This window comes from Dicentrarchus labrax, unplaced genomic scaffold (genome assembly GCF_905237075.1).
Source record: "Dicentrarchus labrax unplaced genomic scaffold, dlabrax2021, whole genome shotgun sequence".
NCBI classification, from domain to species: Eukaryota; Metazoa; Chordata; class Actinopteri; family Moronidae; genus Dicentrarchus; species Dicentrarchus labrax.
The window spans coordinates 6,250,595-6,270,406 of record NW_026136701.1 but is presented as its reverse complement, the minus strand read 5'-3'; the positions used below and the strand labels follow the sequence as shown (position 1 = coordinate 6,270,406).

Sequence of the window (19,812 nt, the reverse complement as noted above, 5' to 3'; positions counted from 1 at the left end):
ATGTGCGTGAATATTGTAATATCATTTTGTACAGGGAAATATTGACTTTTTATTCCACTGCATTTATTTGACATATTTACCAGCTACTTTTCACATTAAAACTTTACATACAAAATGTATAACTTTGGAAAACAATGAAACATTAACACATCAGTAATACTAATCACATAATGATAATGTAACACTTTTATTGCTTAATTTTATTAAAAACACTTAACGCTTTTTTATTCATTTTTACTCGTAATGAAGTATTTTCACCTTCTAGTATGACTTATTTTACTTAAGTAAAAGATCTTTACTCCACAACATTTATCTGACATGTGACCATCTTATAAAATGAATATGTGGCTTAAGATTAAACTAATCAACAGTATGTTCCTACTGCTCACAGGCAGCATAAAGCACGCTGTAAACCTAATAAAAATGACACTTGTTACTGACCTCTACTGGTTGGGTCACAAAGTGCATCACGTGTGGATTTTTTTATGGTATCAGAAAAGGAAACATTTTGTCAAATAAGCTTTTATTGTTTTCATAGTATAAAATACAAACAGCTGTTTGATACTGTGGGAAAGATGTAAGAGAAAAGCAAGGATCAAAGAAACAAAAAAAGCTCATACAGTACTTAGTGTTCATGTCAGGCACATGTAAAAAGTGTCAATCTGTAGCCCTGTGGCTGCTCTGCAACACATAAACCCAGTGCATCCAGTGTGGTGCGCGTGTTTCACTTACTGTTAAAATGTAACAACATAATTTAGCACTGACTTAAGTGGTTTACTCATTACTCTGTATGAACACAGCGACAAACAAAATCATTATATAAATAAATCGTTTGCTAACAACACTTAAATGAAAGAAGCTTATATCAGCTGATAAATGACAAGAGAGATTTACTACAATAATATCAATAATAACAAATTACATTCAAACTCATGTTGAGCTACATCTCTAGATATGCCCCAAACGCAAACCCATCCCGCATGCTTCACATGCAAACGTTTCAATGCTAAAAACCTGCATGAATTGTCTGTATACTTCCAGTCCTTTAACACACACGCACGCACACACACACACACACACACACACACACACACACACACACACACACACACACCCACCCACAGACACACAAACACACACACTATGGCGGTCAGTCAACAGAGTCACATATACTTTCCACCACTCTGTTGAACTCCTCTGGTTGATCAGCGTACACGTGGTGAGAGGCTTCATTTATCAGCTGCACAGTGGAATATATGAGGAAATAAAGATCACAAGGAATTGAATTAAAATGACACTAATTTAAAGCTGACCTGCACATTTTAGGCTCATAATTGGATAATTTGACCCTCATGACTCTGTCTCTACTCTGCATCTCTACTCACCAGAACTTCAGTGTTGGCCTGGTCCCTGATCTGGACCACTCTGTCCCCAGACGAGCTGGCCACCCAGGATCGTGCTCCATACAGCATGGTGAGGGGCATGGTGGGGGGCAGCAGGTGAACCCGCTGCAGCATGGGCCTCTTAGCCCAGCCCAGAGACTCTGCCATGGCCCGGAAACCCACCTCACCACTGGGAAAGGGAGAGGAAATGGAGAGGAAATGGAGAGGAAATGGAGAGGGTGGTAGGTTGATAGGTCAGCTTTTTGCAGGCATTATGTTCTGTTACCAAAAATGTGACGCGTGTGTTGGCTGACCTTGGGGTTTGTGCGTTACAGTGGTAGATGTACTGCGTCATAGTGTCATCGTCAAACAGATCTTCAAATTTCCTTTTGAAATCAGGACGGAATCTGTTCACCAAGCCCGGACCTGAGTCAGAGACATACATACATAGATGAGTGCCAAGAGTATAACTTGGCACAGAGTGCTATTAGATAAACAGCAACATGTCTTACCCCACGGGCCTGCTGCTCTGATGACAGCCAGTGGGTTGAAGAGGGAAACCACTGCTGCAATAGCTTTTACCCAGCGCGGAAGGGGCGGCCTCTTCACCACCTGAGTCCCCTGACCTTCATCCTCTTGGGTCTGGGTCTGGGGTCGCTCGGGGAAACCCCAGGGGTCGACCAGGATAAGATGTGAAACTCTGCAAGAGAGCGGAATGCATTACAATATCCTATCAGCTGGCATTTATTTGTCACCAGGCATTTCTCATTTTGAATATATTGCTTGCCAGGTCTGTTAACTAGACTTTCTCCTTGGAACTCCTGTTTTTCCAACTATGTTCACCATTTAGTTGCTAACGTTGTCTGTCTTTGGTGCTTTTCGGGTAGTTTACGACGGGTTTAAAGTGGACAGAAATTATGTTTCAAGCCATAAAACCAAAACAAAAGAATGAAAAGCTCAGGAACTGCAGAGTTAGATGGTAATTCCCTGTGGGTTTGTCACTACAAGTGCCTCCTTTCACGTTACACATTTGATCCACTGGTAATATAAGATAAGTGCACCTTTAAGTTTTAATTAAAGGGATAGTTTAGCATTTTCAGACATACATTATTTGCATTCTTTCTGAGAATTAGACGAGAAGATTGATACCACTCTCATATCTGTATGGTAAAATAAGCCGGTTAGCTTAGCATCAAGAGGGGGAAAAGCTTGTCTGGCTAAGTCCAAAGTTACCAAACTCCACCAAGCAGCACCTCACTAATTAATGCTTTATATGCAAATATATGTTTTCGAGCTATGCAAGACCAATTTTACACGTTGTTGCATTCTGGAGTGTGTCAACTGAAAAATGGTAAAGTAACTTAAGCGTGACCTGGAGTCTGAGTGTTGCAGCTAAGCAGAACTGCAGCACAGAGAAAGCTAGCCCCTCTGTCCGGGTTCACTTGCGCTCAAAACCACCATGGCTGACCACTTTGATGAAGCTTTAGTTTTAACATGTTCATGTGCACCTGCTTATTCATGACACTTCACTCACCTCTTCGTTCAGGCAGGAATGTTTGTCTACTACCGTGGTCATAGAAATGCTCCGATAAGCTCTTTATTGCCCTCTTGAGGACTGATATTTGTTACATACACCGATGGGTAACAACAAGTTAGTGCTCTATGCTCTATCTCATGCTGAGGCTGAAGTCCTCCTCAAAGAAAGCACTAAATCACTGCCAGCTGCAAGTATTCTGCTCTGTAGCTGCCCCTGATTATGTGATGCTTTACATGGTATCCATTTAGTATTATTACCTTGAAGGGTACTGGATGGCGTAGGAGGCAGCCAGGTACCCCCCCAGACTGTGTCCCAGCAGAATCATGTTCTCCAGGCCTACAGACTGCCTCCACTGCTCGATCGAGTTGACAAACTGCTCCTCTGCTTTGGCAGCATCTGAGGGGAAGGGAGGCCTGGAGCTCCTGCCGAAGCCCAGGAGGTCAAACGCGTAAACAGGCCGCGATCGACTCAGCGCCTCTAAGTTCCTGATCCACAGGCCTACCCCTCCTCCAAAGCCGTGGACCATCACCAGGGGAGTCTTTGGGACTAGAGGAAAAGGAGGGTGACAGAAAAGACACAGACGAGTTATGTCACGGGTCTTACATCATGGCCTCCCAATAAACAAACAGACTGAGAGGAGGGTGGCACCTTTTTCTGCAGGTTTGCGCACCACCTTGTTGGTGAGGGTCAGAGTCCATATTCGATCCTGGTTTGGTAGGGTCACAAACCTAGCCCATAGGTCTTTCTGAATACCTGTCATGAGCAGACAAAGTGGAGTAATTATTAGTGTATCCTCAGTGAGGGTCTGTGTGAGGGTGTCTGTATTTTCTAGCTGGTTACATAACAGCTGCCAAATAAGAGTCATATTACACTTACAGAAGCTCACCATGTATGAAGGGTTAGCGGCTTAAAATTGCTTAGCTACATTTACATTAGTTTTTAGTGGTTATATAATCTGCTGGCACAAGTAAAAAATATTCTTACAAGCCAGAATCTTGGACTCTGTAGTCTTCAAAAGGGACATGGAGGTTGGACGCCAGGAAGGCCACCAACTCCAGACTGAACTTGACCTGGCGAGAGACAAAAACGAAGACATGAAAGGAAGGAGAATGAAGAGATAGTGGATAGTACAGAAAACATTAAGCGCATGCTGGAAGTACAATACTAATGCCACTGGTGCAAGTCCAAGGTTAAAGTCAGTGTTATCATTATTTGCATGGAGCACTCCTGCTACACGCCTAGGAGTGTCCCGTTTCACAGCCATGATGCTATCAATCACAGTCCGTGGAGAGACCCACAGCCATGACGCAGTGGTTAATATTTATCACATTTACCTCTGACCTCTTCAGAGTAATCGTCATCTAAACTTCAGGCAGTTAAGGGTGCAACACATACGATAGATGTACAACTATTACCAGCCTTTTGATTTTTGGGTAAGCCGAGTTGAGGTGGGTTTACTCCCCCACTTCCTCTCTCACTGGAGGTAGAAACAGGCCAGTCTCCCATTTCTACCTCCACCATCAATACAACAGGTACACCACCAGGCCCTTTCTACCTGTTCTGTAATTACAATTTGCTGAGTCATCCGGACAATGGGCTCACCCTGCAGTGTCACTCACAGCTGCTCTCCTCCCCAGTGAATGACAATTAAAAAAGACCTGTTTGTCAAGAGAGGATCAGGACAATCTCATTGAACCACTGCATAGACAGTATGCTGCTGCAGGGTCCTGGTTACTAATGATAACCCTAATACTCCTACAGTAAGCAGGAAGTGACAGTGACCCAGTGAAAGATAGCTTTGTGTCCAATTTACACTGAATTTAAATGATGACGTAAAGCTTACTGTTGTTTGCATTATGTTATATATATATATATTCATAGACTTACACAATATCTGAAAATTGGTTTCAGTTATTCTAAGTGTAATGTCCCATTGGTGTAACTCACCAAATAAGCCTGATTTAAAAAATATGTATTATTTTACATATCAACAGGCTGGGTGTGATTTAGGTTCAATGACACAGCGCCCCAGTCAAGTACAATATTACATAGATATATGAAAGAGTGGCGACCCATGACATTCAGCTTTTAAAAGTTTAGCCAGCATATGATGGAAGCTGGCTGTATCCGGCTGTATGTTTATCTAACTTACTTACTCTGTCTCACAGTCGTTCTGCAGCTGCGCAGCTGTGGTCGTAGCAGGATCCATTGGTTGACATATTCCAGTCACTACATTCAGGTAAACCAAGTTATGAGGCTGGCGACACGCTCCTCTGTCTCTGCTTTCTAATGACACCACTACAGGCTACTTTCTAATGTTTTGTAACATGTACATTCCGAGGTCAGCTGACCGAGCACGGAGATCGTCTATTACGTCGATGCGTCAACAGTGCGCTGAAAGCGTCACTCGTCTTCCGTCTAATGCAAAGTCTGAAGAGGCGTTCAAAGTAGAGCTAGAGCTAAAGCTGGCTAATAGTCGTTAATATCCTGCGTTAATTTAACAACGACACAAACAGAGAGAAGTTATTTCTTATTTTGGCGTATTGCTGTTGTTATACACAGCGTTAGGGGCCTTTCGGGTCCCGGGGAAATTGGCGAGAGTACAGTTGACACGACTTCATCTTTCAAAACTGTCAGAGTGAGCCATCTTCATACGTTTTTACACCTCTCTGTTGCGCCAAGGAGCCCTTTCAACCACGGCTTCTCTCCGTGCGACCGGGAAGTTATTCTCAGTAACACCAAGGCCGCTTCCGGTTAATGAGGACACGTCACTCATTGGACTGGGGAAGAGGACCTGTGCAAAACTAGCTCATTGACCCATTTAGTACAAATTAGACACAATCATGTCGAATTCAGTCGTATCGGTGATTTCTCGCTTTCTGGAGGAGTACAGCACCACGACCCCCAACAAGCTGAAAGTGGTGGATGCATATTTGCTGTACATCTTATTGACAGGAGCGCTGCAGTTCCTGTACTGTCTGCTCGTCGGCACCTTTCCCTTCAACAGCTTTCTGTCGGGCTTCATCTCGTGTGTGGGCGCCTTCATTCTCGCAGGTAAACACTCGTTCAGTTCAATGTTCCTCTGAGTTGTCAATGAATTGTACAATGCGTCAGTTCGACGGTTTCCGTACTTCTGGTCCGGGAGTGACCGTGTGTGTGTGTGTGTGGAGACGCATGCTAGCTAACCAAGCTAAACACCTCAAGGGTTGAGTTGGAATTATACGAAAATATACCAAATAAACGTACTGAAGTGTGGAAATGTTCACACCTACACACTGCTAGAGTTAAAAAGTACACTCAGTTTCCTCTTTAGGCATACCTAGCTAAAAAAAGACACCAACCCCTGGCTTAATGAAGGGTAGGACAGTCCATAATCGTAGTAACAGTAACAGTAGTTTCTGTAGAGCGGCGTTGATTCACAGTTTCAGGTAGTGTTATTGAGTTGTTACACGTTGTACCCCAAGTGTGTGTGTTAAATATCTTAATATCATACAATTTATAATATCTGATGCAATACGGTTCAACAGCAGCACAAGCTGCAGAATCACCGTGCAGATTCAATGCCTCTCCAACAGTTTCAGTAAACCCTGCACACTGGAAGAATGCAGGTAGGCTCGGATCTATTGCAGGCCTCTTGCATCAGGTTTAGCTAGGTGTGCTTAAAAAAAAAAGTGGCAACAAGGTATGGCATTAGTGGAGGGCAGTTCAAACCCAGTTACTCACAGCTCATATTGGCACAACTAGATTACTTGCAAACTTCTCCATGAATGATAAAGCGGGTGAGATTGAGCAGTTGGGTTGAAATGATGGTCACTGCATTGAACTGCATGACTCGTTTGGCTATTAAATGTCAGAAAATAATGATGCTGGCAGCATTTTAGCATTTAGGTAGCAAACTTAGCTTTTATCTTTTAACCATCTTCAAAATGTGGATGTTTGGTTGTCCGAAGCCACCTGTCTGTAACAATGTGAGCAGAGCAACAACGGCACAGCCTTAGTTTCACTTCAAAAGGCTGACTTTGTCTACATTAGTGCCGAAGTAGAAACATTTAAAAGCCATGCAACTTGGGCTGTTTTATGTGCTAAACTAGCAAATATGGGGGCAAAAATGTAAGTTGAGGATAAAAATCTATTTCAGTAACATACCTTTTTAATGGGTATAAAGAGTACAAAAATAATACTAACCCCTCCATGTCTTGTGCTTTTTTCATAGTGTGTCTTCGCATCCAGATCAACCCACAGAACAAAGGAGATTTCCTGTCGATCTCCCCAGAGAGAGCTTTCGCTGACTTCCTATTCGCTCAAACCGTCCTTCATCTGGTTGTGATGAACTTCATTGGCTGAAACAGACGTGCCTCTGACTCTGTGTCCTCCTCTCAGAAGGTGTATATTTCATCTCATTTTTAGGAATTTTTAAAGTTGGATTATTTTTACATTACATGGCATTTTTGCTTATAGTTCGAACCACAGTGCAGATGTTCCAAGTTTTTCTTTTTTATTACTGACATTTGACACTTATTGTGTTGTTAGTTTATCTTCCAGCTGTGTGCTTCTCAGAGTATGGCCTTTCTGCAGCTGTTGGTTAAGAATACATCCTTGTTTGAGTAATTTCTCCCATAGGAAGTTGCAGCTAACGCTTTTTGGAGCCACTAATCAATTAGGCTTGAACATTCTTCAGTACTGACTGAAATACTTTGAAATAGTTGAAAACCAGACCAGTCAAGGATGAATGCCAAATACTTTAAAGTTCCAGTTCTTACGTTTTCACTCCTGGTTGATTTGGCGACACCTGCAGTTACTGGTGGCAACAGCAAGTGCAGTTCAATACTACCAGGCACAGAATTCTGGGGGCAGCAAAACAAGCTATTGTTGTTTTAATAAAGATGTCAGGGTATAACTGGCCTTTTCCATCAGTCTGTGAGGAACCGTGATCGGATTTTATGCTGCACACAGAATGAGTCTGTGAGCAGTGAAAGTGGCTGCTCCTTCTTGTTCTATTACTCCCTGCAGTATTTCAAACTGATCCACTGTCAAAAAATGCCAAAAATGACGGTTTTCTTGTTTTGTAGACACATTCTTGATGAACGTTAGCAGTCAGTGTTAAGATAACTGACAACACATTACATTTCCTGTGACTACTTCATAATAAAAGTCAAACTGTCTTTCACAAGTTAAATGCTTGCAGTAGGAAATGTTCAGTTTGCATTAGCAGTAACTTAATGTTGCATTTTCTCTGGGAACGTCGCCACAGGCACCCAGTTTATAGTCCTGCAAATATATAAATATTGCAATACTTTCAGCACTGGGCCATAGGCTCAGTCACGATTGTGTTACCTCATTTGGCAAGGACATAACATTTATTTAAATGAAAATCTTTGAGATTATTACTTAAAAGAATGTCTTTTTTACGAGCGTCATTATCCCTAAATATGACAAAATCTCTCTGGAAGGTGATGTGTGTGTGTGTGAGAGAGATATGTATCAGCATTATAGTTTAGAGTCTCTCAATAGACAATAAATGGGACATTTTAAGTGGGCTTTTATACAGATATATGCTTTATTGGTTTATGCCTTTAAAAGAAGAAATATACCTTTGTCCTTTGGGTGCCCTCAGTCACATTAACCATTCTTGCCAGTTCATCACTTAATCTCAGTGGAATGGCTCCAGATATTACATGTGATAAGACAGACATCACTCTTACTTCTCTGGGGAGATCCACATGATACCACATATTGCCTTGCTGGAAAGCAGTGTTATTGAATTTTCAGACTTGCAGGCTGGTGGAAAGGCCATACTGCATCCTCTTGTTTCCCTCCAAACAATGACTCCTATAAACTCTAATGTCACTAACCCCACCACCTCTTCTTTTTTTTTCTTCATAGATCACAACAAGAGAAGATATCAAAACTCCCCTTCAAGACATGATGCTACATCTACTTTTGTGCCACTGATTCGGACAGTCCCACCCCACCACCATCACTGAATTAGTTGCATCTTGTCATATATGATGCAGTACAATTTTCTTACTAATAATGGTTGATTTTGTTCATTTTTTTATGTTAAAATTTGTAAAGCATTCCCTTTTGCACTGGAAGAAGAAATAAAAAACAACTAAAATGGTGACCTTGAATAATGAAGTGGTTCTTGATTGAAAGGTGCTCCATTTCGTTTAGTTCATAACAGTAGACTTCAGTAACACACTGTGTGAAACAATGCCACAAAACATCATGCAGTGGTGTACTACAGTACCCCCCTCACCTGTCTTTATTAGGCTGACCTCTACATATTGCTTCAAATAGGACATTTTACATCAGGTTTGGGGGAGCTGGTTACAGAAAGAGAAACATCTGTTTAAAGGTTGAAAAGACAAAATACATTAATTTAGCTAAAATTGCCAGAAAAAGGGCTCCATCCCATCCATCAGGTCTGCTGCCTATCATGCTAAGAGAGTGGAAAGCAAGAACATTACACCCCAGAGCAATGAGAGGCTTTGCTTCTATTACTTGTTCTGGAATAACCGATAGAGTCGACATTGCAGCTCAATTGCTTTAAACTGTGCAGAGCTGTGGGGTGTGAATGTGTGGGCCAGTTTGAACTGGACATGAAACTGCCTGGCATTCACAGATGAAAAACGGACTGAATCCCACTCGTATTCCAGGTGTCTCCTGTAAAGGTCAGATCTAAATCTCTTTCTATGCTGATTTAATGGCAGACAAAGCCTCCTCCACATATTAAACAGATAACATTAGCATCGGTCCTTTTAAAAAGGGTTAGCATAAAGTAGTAAGAGTGATTCTGGGAACAGAGAGACTAGATTTTGGACACATTTAACCTGAAACAATCTAAACAAGGCAGGAGATACCACATTTCCAGGAGGGGGGGATGAGCCTTAATTCAGTGTGACTATGCCATTCAATAGACGTCTTGTCCTGCAGATAGGGTGGGAAGCTACTGTCAGTGTTAGAATTAAATTTAAATGCATTACACAAGTAAAAGCAGCAGCAGCACCACCACAATTCATTCAAAACAATACAATGCAATGCAAAAAAATATATAATATATTAATAATAATATAATTATTACTGATGCAGTTACATGTACGCTACATTTTAATGTTGGGATTTGTCGAGGTAAAGCTGATTCTAGCTATTCATATACTGTTTGACTGTTTAATTCAAAGTATAACAATAGAGTGCACTTTATATGCTTATCATGTTTTTAAAATCCTACTCTACAAAGTAACTTAAGCTAAATGTGGAGCAAAAGATAAAATATCTCCAATATATGTTCCCTATGGTACTTCTAGTGGAGGAGAAGTAGCAAAAAAGGATTAAAAGTAAGGTCTATAAGTTCAGTACTGGTTCAGTAAATGTCCCTGGGGACCCCACAAATAAACTGCTGTAAGAAACAACCATCAGAGCAAAATGTTAACACATTTCTTCCTAATACATGATGAAAAAACAAAACAGATTATTATTATTTTATGAAGGTTACAGTTCATTTGCAAATTGTGTAAAACTATGAAAGACAGAGCAAATGAGGAAATCTGTCCCTTAAAAATTACGACACAAATGAACTCAAACATGAACTCAAACATGAACTCCATAAATAGTTTCATCTTCCAAAACTAGATAAGCAGAAGTGGGTGCTTTCGACTGGGGTCCACCAGGACTCCAAAACATGAAAACAGGAACAGAAAACAATGATATGAAGGACACACTGATTGACAGAGTCCTGACAAAATGGAACGATGAAGCTCCTGTGAAAAGTACACAAAAAGTACACCTCTGGGGTAGCCTATTGTTATCACATTCAAACCAATAAAAAATATATATTAGAACCACAATAATAAAAGCATTATTTTTTCTTAAGCAGAACTGTATGCAAGGTTTACAAACATGAAGACATTTCAGAGTCAGAGCTTCCAAAAAAGTGTGGGAATGATGGCACAGAAATGGATAGAAAATCTCTCTTTTACTGACATTTTAATCCGGTTTACATATGAGACAGGAAGGAAAATTGTGATTATCTACTTAATCTTGCTTAGTTTGATGCAGCAATTCGGCAAAATAAAATCTATTTCAAGTCTCTTGTAACAGAGACAGATACTGTGTCTGAACCAGTCTTTCACAAAGTTGAAAGAACTGCCAGGATGATATGTCATGGGACATGACCGGCTGGAAATGATTAGTTTTGTGAAAGTTAAGTTTCGATTCTCAAATCTGCCTGACCGGACAGTTTCAATTCTGAGTTCTGTCTTTCCAGGAAATGGATGACCATAAAAGGCTCTGTAGTCAAAGCATAAAGCATGGGACTTAAAGGGACATCCTTGACACCCTTCACAGAGCAAATTGAGAGGCTTGGAATAATTGTTTGTTAATTCAGTGGCTGAGGGGGCTGTGTGTGGAAGCTTAATCCAACAAATGAAGACTGGACCAAATCCAAAGTTTTCAGGCATCGAAATCAAATTAGTTCATTGTAGCCTGCCAAATGAATTTTCTGCATTCATGGAGGAAAGAGTCTCAGCATCTGGTCGTTTGGGACAATAGGTTATTAACAGATGCGTAACACTGAAATAATAAAAGCAGGAGATAGGTAAAGATAACATACGTTTGTTAAAAGAATAGTTATATATTTTCCAAAGTAAGCGTATTCACTTTTTTAAAGATAAAGTTATGGTTTTACGAGTTATTTTCCACCGTAAACTTGATTATTTGTGAACTTCAGTGGTGCTACCGAGTTATCTTTAGAATAGATTTTGAAGCATAGGCCTACAACAGAAATACAATTTCGAAAACAAACAATTTTTATTGATTTTTAAAATTGTTCACACATTTTGCATTAGTGGTAGTAAATTCAACCATACTAGTCACTACCTTTGTTTGCCATTTGGTGCTAGGCAGCTAGCGTACAGAAGCTTTATCCAAGCTCACTGAAAACAGCTGCCTGCTGGTTTAAAATGAGGTTACGTTAAATATACCAAAGACTCGACAACCACGCTAACATTACACTAACTAACAACACAACAACAATGCTAACATGCTGATTTTTAGAAATTATAATGTTTACCATGTTCACCATCATAGTTTAGCATGTTAGCATTCTATTTTTGCCAATTGACACTACAAAGACGAATGTACAAATGTATGATGAAGAAATAATGTCAATATTTGGTCATAAACCAAAGTATTGGACAGAATATGATTTTAACCTGAGGATGGCGCTACATGAAAGTCAGGTGATCAGGAAGTGATTACAAGCTCAAGCTGAGGAGGAACATTATAATGTTCACTCTACACCCAACAGACTGATACACAGCTAAAAACATTCAGATGTGCACCTTTAAGAATACAGGTTTTTCCCATCCTTAAATGTTTTCAATCATCAGTTTGTTCCCCCCTTTTAAAACATTTTATGATCTGAGCAAAAATGAAAAGCAGGAGCCACATCATGGTATTTTACATCAGTGCTCCAGTAAGTGGATGCAGCTTTTGGGTATTTGCTAAAAGTATTTCTTACAACTGGCACTTACATGGTTAAAATCTGAAACATCTGGATCCAACTTATGGTCACATGACATTGGGGAAATGGGCTTTGCGGAACCTGGACACTGTTTACACAAGGCAGAGAAGAATTCACTTGGTCAACCGCAAACTGTCTGTGAAACATGACGAAGACCTTCATACTCGCCCTCAGCCTGTTACCATGGATCCCAGGTAAGAACTGTGACTACTGAGGTTATATGCTTACAAAGGTTGTACAATAATGGATGAAAGAAAGAGTTCTCAGAATGATTAATGTCTATTCTGCAAACCCTTCACTTTATTATTGTGCTTTTGGCAAATACTGGCGCTACATTTTAAGATGTTTCTTACCCTTTACTTCTCTTTAACATTGTATTACTTGTCTGTATTAATCATTTGTTGAAGACAAACTAGAAATGTTACCATTTTCTGTGGGAGCTGGACATAGAAAAGTGTTTGTTTTGTCTTTTAATCTTCCAAGCTTCTGTATACTGTTTGCCCCTTGGCAAGAGTATTGATGTTTATTTTGTCAGGTCTCCAAAGGCCTGTTATAGGCCTGTTATATTTGTCTCCCCAAATCTCTATTATAGAGGGATAATCCACTTTTGGAATAGGACGTATGAAGAGGGAAGTTAAAGTAGTGTGTTTTGTTACAATGGAAACTGCAACCGTAAATGTGGCACAAGTATTGCTCAAGGCCTCTTTCCCCCAGTTCTTCAATTGTATGAATGTCCACTGTGGTTTAATGTTCTGTTCTGACTGCAGCCTGACTGAAAGTTCAAGCTAGTGTTCAACATTCAGTAATCTCCTCTTTCCGTTAGCCTTCCTCTGCAAGGTAACCACCGTGGGAGAATATTCAGTCCTGGAGGGAGAATCCCTCTTAGTCCCCTGTCATTATGAGCCTCAGTATGCCAGCTATGTGAAATACTGGTGCCAGGGGAGCATGAGGGAGTTCTGCACCAGCTTAGCCCGTACAGATGACCCCCGTTCGGCCAATCCAGTTGAGGACAAAGTGAGCATTTTTGACGACCCGGTCCAGCTGGTGTTCACTGTGACCATGAACAACATGAAGGAGGGGGAGTCTGGGTGGTACATGTGTGGCGTGGAGGTAGGCGGTGTGTGGAGCGCTGATGTTGTCACTTTCACTAACGTCAAGGTCATTCATGGTGAGTAATGGAGTGATTTTGAATTGATGAACCGTAATGGATGCCTGAATGCTTATTACAAATGCAAGCTCTTAGCTGAAATTGATTCCCTTCCTGCAGGTATGTCAGTGGTGAACAGCCAAGTGAGTGGGGAGGAAGGGAGCAGTGTCACAGTCGAATGCCTCTACAGTGAGAGATACAGGTATTTGATTGTGCTTTTCATCATATTGCAATTGTGTCAGTTTTATTTACCATACACCGATCAGCCATAACATTGTGAGCACCGGGGCACCTTGACTGGTCTGCAGTCCCATACCAACAAACTGTGATGCGCTGTGTGTTCTGACACCTTTCTATCAGAACCAGCATTAACTGTTTCAGCAGTTTGAGCTACAGTAGCTCGTCTGTTGGATCCTGACTCCGGTTCACAACTTTTCCTTCCTTGGACCACTTGATGATGACCACTGCAGACCCCACAAGAGCTGCAGTTTTAGAGATGCTCTGACCCAGTCGTCTAGCCATCACAATGTGGCCCTTGTCAAAGTCACTCAAATCCTCATGCTGCCCATCTTTCCTGCTTCTAACACATCACCTTGAAGACAGAATGTTCACAAGCTGCCTGATATATCCCACCCACTGACAGGTGCCATGATAACCAGATAATCAGTGTTATTCACTACACCTGTCAGTGCTCATAATGTTATGGTTAATTGGTAGAGAATCCTCACTTGTATAATCCAACATTTATGAAGCAGTAAACCCGGTGAAACATGGTTATTTGTTTGGGATTTTCAATTCAAGCCACACTGTGATGGACAGTCAACCTTCACTGACTCCCCTGTGACTGCTTGTCAACAGAGAAATTGAGAAGAAGTGGTGTCGGAGTGGAGACTGGAGCTCCTGTGTGCTGACAGGTTCTGACGGGAGCTACGAAGACACTTCAGTGGCCATCAGCGATGACAGAACTAGGACTTTCACTATAACCTTAAAGGACCTGCAGTTGAGAGATACCGCCTGGTACTGGTGTTCTGCAGGACAGGAGAAGATAGCCGTGCATGTGGTGGTCACACCTCGACCCTCGACAAGTAGGTTGACCTTAAAACAAATTAGATCATAATTATTAGAATCTTTCTTTGCATTCAGTGGGTATCTAGACACTGTTAGTTAGTGAACCATTCCTATTTGATTCATTGCTCAAGCTGCACAAGATTTTTATTTAAAGCAGCATTATTTTTTTTGGCACTTGGTGGCCCCGGAACATGCAAACACAACCTTATTTACATACACATATTATTACTTTATAAAGTGAAAATGTAAGTTTTAGCAAACAGCCTATTTACATATCCCAGAGCAACATTAGCATTCATGTAGAATTGTAAATCTGTCCCTTTGGTGAATGTTGACCTTAGTCCAAAACTCTTTGTAACTTTTTTTGGTTTCCACACAAGCTAGTCAGTACCTTTGCTTGCCACATTGTGCAAGGCAGCAACCATACAGTAGGTACAGCAAGCTTTTAAACTGAAAGCAGCTGCCTGCTGTGGTTTGAAATTAGGTTCATGAGAGTGGACAGAATGAACCAAAACATACGTTAAAATGACTAAGAAACGACAACCATGTTAGCGGCTCTGGGAGGCTGTAACACAGTGGTGCTTTAAAATACATCCACATAAATAATTTATTTTTAAGACCAATTCATTTTTCATTAATTAATTTAGGCTAGTTTTTGTTTGGTGAGTAACATAAAGTGACTACAACTTGCATTTCCATGTACAACCCTGTGTTATAGAATGCTAAATAAATGAACACTGTATCTTGTCATTTGAATATTGCTCACTCTGGACCTGTTTTTGGACCCAACAGACTGACTGATGCTGCCATCCCTAGAGTCTACCGCTAGCATAGCTAAAAATACTGAGACATGCACCTTTCAAAATACAGGTTTTTATGACCCCAAAACATTTTTAGTCTGAAAAAACATCAGCTGAAATCTATTGATACTAGCAGGTGGACCAATCTCCCAATTCAAACTCCTGAATGTTATTGAAAACTATTTAAACCTGGTATTGTAGGTATGAAAAGAGGCACACTTTCCTGGACTATGTGGCCTTTTCCCCATGTCAGTTTGCGACTACTGAAATGAAAAGTGCAGCTTTAGAGATCAATATGTGTTTGTGACAGATGGCAGGGGCTCTTAGGTCTCCAGCTGTACAAGGTATTGATTATTATGAGTCACTTATCAAGAATATTGATGTTATGAACTGTGCAGGTGCTGTTACAAACACACACTTTGCTTATAGGAGTACATCATTTTTTAGCTTTGTGTGTAACATCTTCATCTACAGCAGCGGTGCCTACGACATCCCCACCAACACCAACTCAATCTGTTGCACACCTGCCCCCACCCATATCCATCACCATGGAGTCCTGGAACACTCACAGGTAAGAGTGAAGCACCTCTTTATGATTGTGGTTTAAACAGCCTTTTTTTTCTTACAGTATTTAATGTAAATCTATTCTTAAAACATTGGTCAGCAGTGGCAGTTACGCCATATGCACCTTATGGCTACTGCTTTTAAGATAAAACTCCTTCTGGGGCACACTGTCCATATTTGAATCTAAATTTACACATTAAACATAAAGCGTCAGTCCTTTACAACACCTTCCATGTTTGGTGTGATGCCTCTCACGCTATAAACCATTACTGATGCTTTTCTATACTGTCACGAAGGAGTTCATTCAAGGCCAAGCGCAGATAATGATCATATCATTCTTTCCCAGGAGTATGTATCTGTCATCATCTTGGCCGTCGTGTTATGTAAGAACAGATGCAACATAAGCCTGAGCTGCTCTTGAAGCTGTGTCTATGTGTCTGTGTTTTAGTCACATCTTGGAGACCTTGGTGGTGTGTTCTTGTTTAATGCTCCTCGTGGGCATGGCCATACTGGTGAGAAAGTTGTGGAAACTGCACAGTAAGGCAACTTCTCATTCCTGTGAATATTAAATAGTCAATCTGGGCAGAATAATTTGATTAACATCCTCTGAAATATTTTACATGCTTTAAATATATTTGGGTGAGATGTTTGCATTATTATCTGTGGCTTACAGATCATCCATATCTGGAGCAGGATCCAGTGCTGGGAGGAGTTAAGTTAGAGAAAGGAAGGATCAATGTAAGCCCCATAAAAATATCTGTCACTATTCTATTACACACTATTTAAAAATAAACACCATTTTCGAGGATATGCTTTAGCGATTATCATACTAATTTTTCTTTCTGTCTCCAACAGAATTACTCGGGGGATATAGGTAATTCTGCTGTCATCTTCCCGAACAGGCAATCCCAGGATGTACATATCGCCTGAGCCTAGTCAGAGCAGTGTATTGTTTCTTTTTGAAACCAAATGTAATTTTTGTGTTAGTTTACTGCACATGCACATGCTTTATTTCCACTGTCTTCATAACACCACATTTAAAGACATTAATGATGATTTCTGCTTGCTACTTTCTATATGCAACTGGTATAGGTTGAAGATCTTAGAAGTGTATAGTCTCCTGTAATTCAAATTTACAGAAATATAATCATGCGTACTTTGGTTAGAAGCAGTGCCGTAACTACCACTAAAGACACTGAGGTCATGTCAGAGTTTTACGCTTAAAACCACCGTACACATGGCATTTTTTAGGCCAGTTCCACAATTTCTTGTTCGGGTATATTTAAATTTAAATAAAAAATTTAAAATATATGAAAATAAAGGGAAAATAAAGTAGTAGTGCTGGATTATATAGGTCCATTATCTAATGGATCTATGGGGAAAAAAACGTATAGGGAAAAGAGACTATGTTTGTTATTGTCATTTGAGTTTAACTTGGAATAACTCATTTTTCGCCACGAATAAGCACACACAAGTGACCTTTTCAGTCAGTATGGCAAACTTTTTAGCTAATCACACATTCACAGCAGATGTGAAGAAACATTATCTTTCATTAGGAGTCGTGTCCCTCTGATGAATGTTAATACCTACTGTCGACTCTCCTTTTAAACGTGGTCTGATCTCCGCTAACTCCTGTGGGAAATATGTGGCTCTTTAGCTGCTGAATGCTCCACTATGTTTACTAACTTAGCAAAGTAGCTAACCATGTCTGTCTGCCATTTGGTACGAGAGTGAAAAGCTGCAGGCCATAAAACCAAAACACAGTAAAAATACGCTACAAAGCTAGAAGTAGAGCTGAGGGGAAAAGTAGAGTGTGATATGTACATTTTGTTTTCCAGAGGAATTTTGATTTGATGAGAAGTTATCAATGTGCACAGACCAAAATACCTCTGGACACAAATGGATGGACCTACAACCAAACAGCAACCAAACATGTGATGTAGCGCATTTGGTACATTAAACTTACCAATGGTCGGAGGTATGGCAAGCACACCTTTCTTATTAATAAAAGTTTAAAGTGCTGTTGTTTGTTCTAACTTTAGAGAAATATAACATCCAGCTTGCAAAAGAAACAGACACAACAGCGGCAGCCAATTGGTTGTGTACGAAAATGCCTCAATGGCCAATAAAGTTGCAGTTCAGCTACTGGATAAACCAAAAAATAAAAGAAAATAATAGAATAACTAAAATATGCAGAATACAAAATATTAAAACATTTTAGAAACTTTCTTTGTGTCTCTGGGGGTGCTGGGAGGGACATCAACTCATGACCTCAGTATCTAAAACCGTGGTTACAGCCCTGCTCGGAAGTCTACATATTCACAGTATGTAATGAATTGTATTTTAATTGTATAAACAGTTAAAGGGGAACTTTGCAACTATTTCAGCTTAATAAACCCGATAGAAATCATTTGGATGGTTAAATGGCCTGTTCCAATGAAAATGGTGACTTTCCCCGCTCCCCCTAGAGTCCCCAGGTGGAAAACCAACCTTGCAACTTTGGGATTACCGTCCCGTTAAGTTGGAAATAGGAAGTATCGTGAGAAGCGAGAACGAGCGAGAAACACAAACTGCTTTACGGCAATTCCACATAAACACACACGCCCCCCTCAATACCGGTTAGCCACGCCAGCTATAAGAACAAGCAACGACGAATGTATTACCCACCTCGGTAGACATTGCTCCACACGAAAAAGTTGCCCGGCAACAAATGCACATCAGCAGCGGTAGAAAGGGGGAGGAGGGTGCCGCAAGTGAGTTTTTTTACGACAGTGTTTTGAAATATACGTCCCAGAGCTGTAGGGGGAGCTCGCTGAGAAAACATGCGACGACAAAAGTGAAAACCAACGAAGAAATGGCTAGAGTTGCCAAGTTCCCCTTTAACACCAATCATGTTACTCAAGAAACAACATACCCTTCAGGTGTAGTGACTACAATGACCATGCACACTGACTACAGCTGGTTTAAAGTTGGTGAAAATTGTTCTCAGATCCAAACTGCTGTTTGTTGCCTCTGAGTGTTGCAAAGAAATTCCAATGTGAATTAATAATACGTGCAAGATGGTAAATCTGTCTGCATGAAAAGCCCGAGGGACTGACAGAAGAACATTTTCAGCTTTGGTTGATATTTTAGTAGAACTAGACTGCTAGGTTTATTTCATAACAAGATAACAATGATGGCTAATTATTACATTTAGGCATGAATACACTCTACAAATTGTAGAAGCAAATTCAGATACACAAACACTGTTGCGAGACGTACTTATTTTAAGAAAGAAGTGAGCAAACGAAGACAGGAACCATTAGGAGGAGTTCACAAATGAGAACAGCTCTACATTTCATGCTTGAACTGTCTGTTCTCGTACTGAATCTCAATTGACGTGTTAGAATTGTAAATTGAACAAGCTAATAAGACCACCAATACAGCAGTGGAACCAACTAGAGCTTGGAACTCTTAGTAATAACTTTGTCTCACCTTCATATGAGGAAAGGCCATCGTCTTGTTTGTGAATGTTTAGGAAAAATAAAATATCAAAGCTTCAGCGTTCCTTTGTGGTGTCATCTAGTGCTTTTTTGGTGGCTGTAAGTTCTGGTCTTTCATGAGCATAAAGCTGACATTGTATGATTTTAGTGTTATATCTCTCTTTATAATAGCCATATTACATGATATGTAAGGAAAAAAATGACTGCATAATATTGCCACAGAGGTCAGGACAAGAGACAACAACAACAATGGGTGGCTGCTGCAATTCCTTCTTTGTGCTCTGTGACTAAGGTAACAGAACAGCTTTT

At 40.5% G+C, this 19,812-nt stretch overlaps 3 protein-coding genes across 4 annotated transcripts; 2 read left to right on the top strand and 1 right to left on the bottom strand.

The window, feature by feature from the left end:
- Nucleotides 1–506: 506 nt before the first annotated feature.
- abhd4 (abhydrolase domain containing 4, N-acyl phospholipase B) lies at nt 507–5,529 on the bottom strand. Its single transcript, XM_051400118.1, has 8 exons — nt 5,076–5,529; nt 3,904–3,989; nt 3,568–3,672; nt 3,177–3,465; nt 1,895–2,082; nt 1,697–1,808; nt 1,386–1,572; nt 507–1,240 (listed from the first exon to the last, which is right to left on the bottom strand). Exons 1-8 carry the CDS (start codon nt 5,126–5,128, stop codon nt 1,151–1,153), a joined length of 1,110 nt encoding a protein of 369 aa, XP_051256078.1. The 5' UTR covers nt 5,129–5,529; the 3' UTR covers nt 507–1,150.
- A 119-nt stretch (nt 5,530–5,648) lies between these two features.
- On the top strand, nt 5,649–9,053 carry dad1 (defender against cell death 1). The gene is made up of 3 exons (XM_051400126.1): nt 5,649–5,973; nt 7,133–7,302; nt 8,803–9,053. Exons 1-2 carry the CDS (start codon nt 5,763–5,765, stop codon nt 7,261–7,263), a joined length of 342 nt encoding a protein of 113 aa, XP_051256086.1. The 5' UTR covers nt 5,649–5,762; the 3' UTR covers nt 7,264–7,302; nt 8,803–9,053.
- Nucleotides 9,054–12,485: 3,432 nt separating this feature from the next.
- Nucleotides 12,486–19,568, top strand: pigr (polymeric immunoglobulin receptor). Of its 2 annotated transcripts, none has more exons than XM_051396817.1 (8): nt 12,486–12,636; nt 13,266–13,610; nt 13,710–13,791; nt 14,448–14,674; nt 15,935–16,028; nt 16,470–16,558; nt 16,695–16,759; nt 16,877–19,568. In XM_051396817.1, the coding sequence occupies exons 1-8, from the start codon at nt 12,588–12,590 to the stop codon at nt 16,949–16,951; spliced, it is 1,026 nt and encodes a 341-aa protein (XP_051252777.1). In that variant the 5' UTR covers nt 12,486–12,587; the 3' UTR covers nt 16,952–19,568. The 2 variants fall into 2 exon arrangements, with proteins under 2 accessions (XP_051252777.1, XP_051252768.1); XM_051396808.1 differs by having other exon boundaries at nt 15,932–16,028.
- Nucleotides 19,569–19,812: the final 244 nt, after the last annotated feature.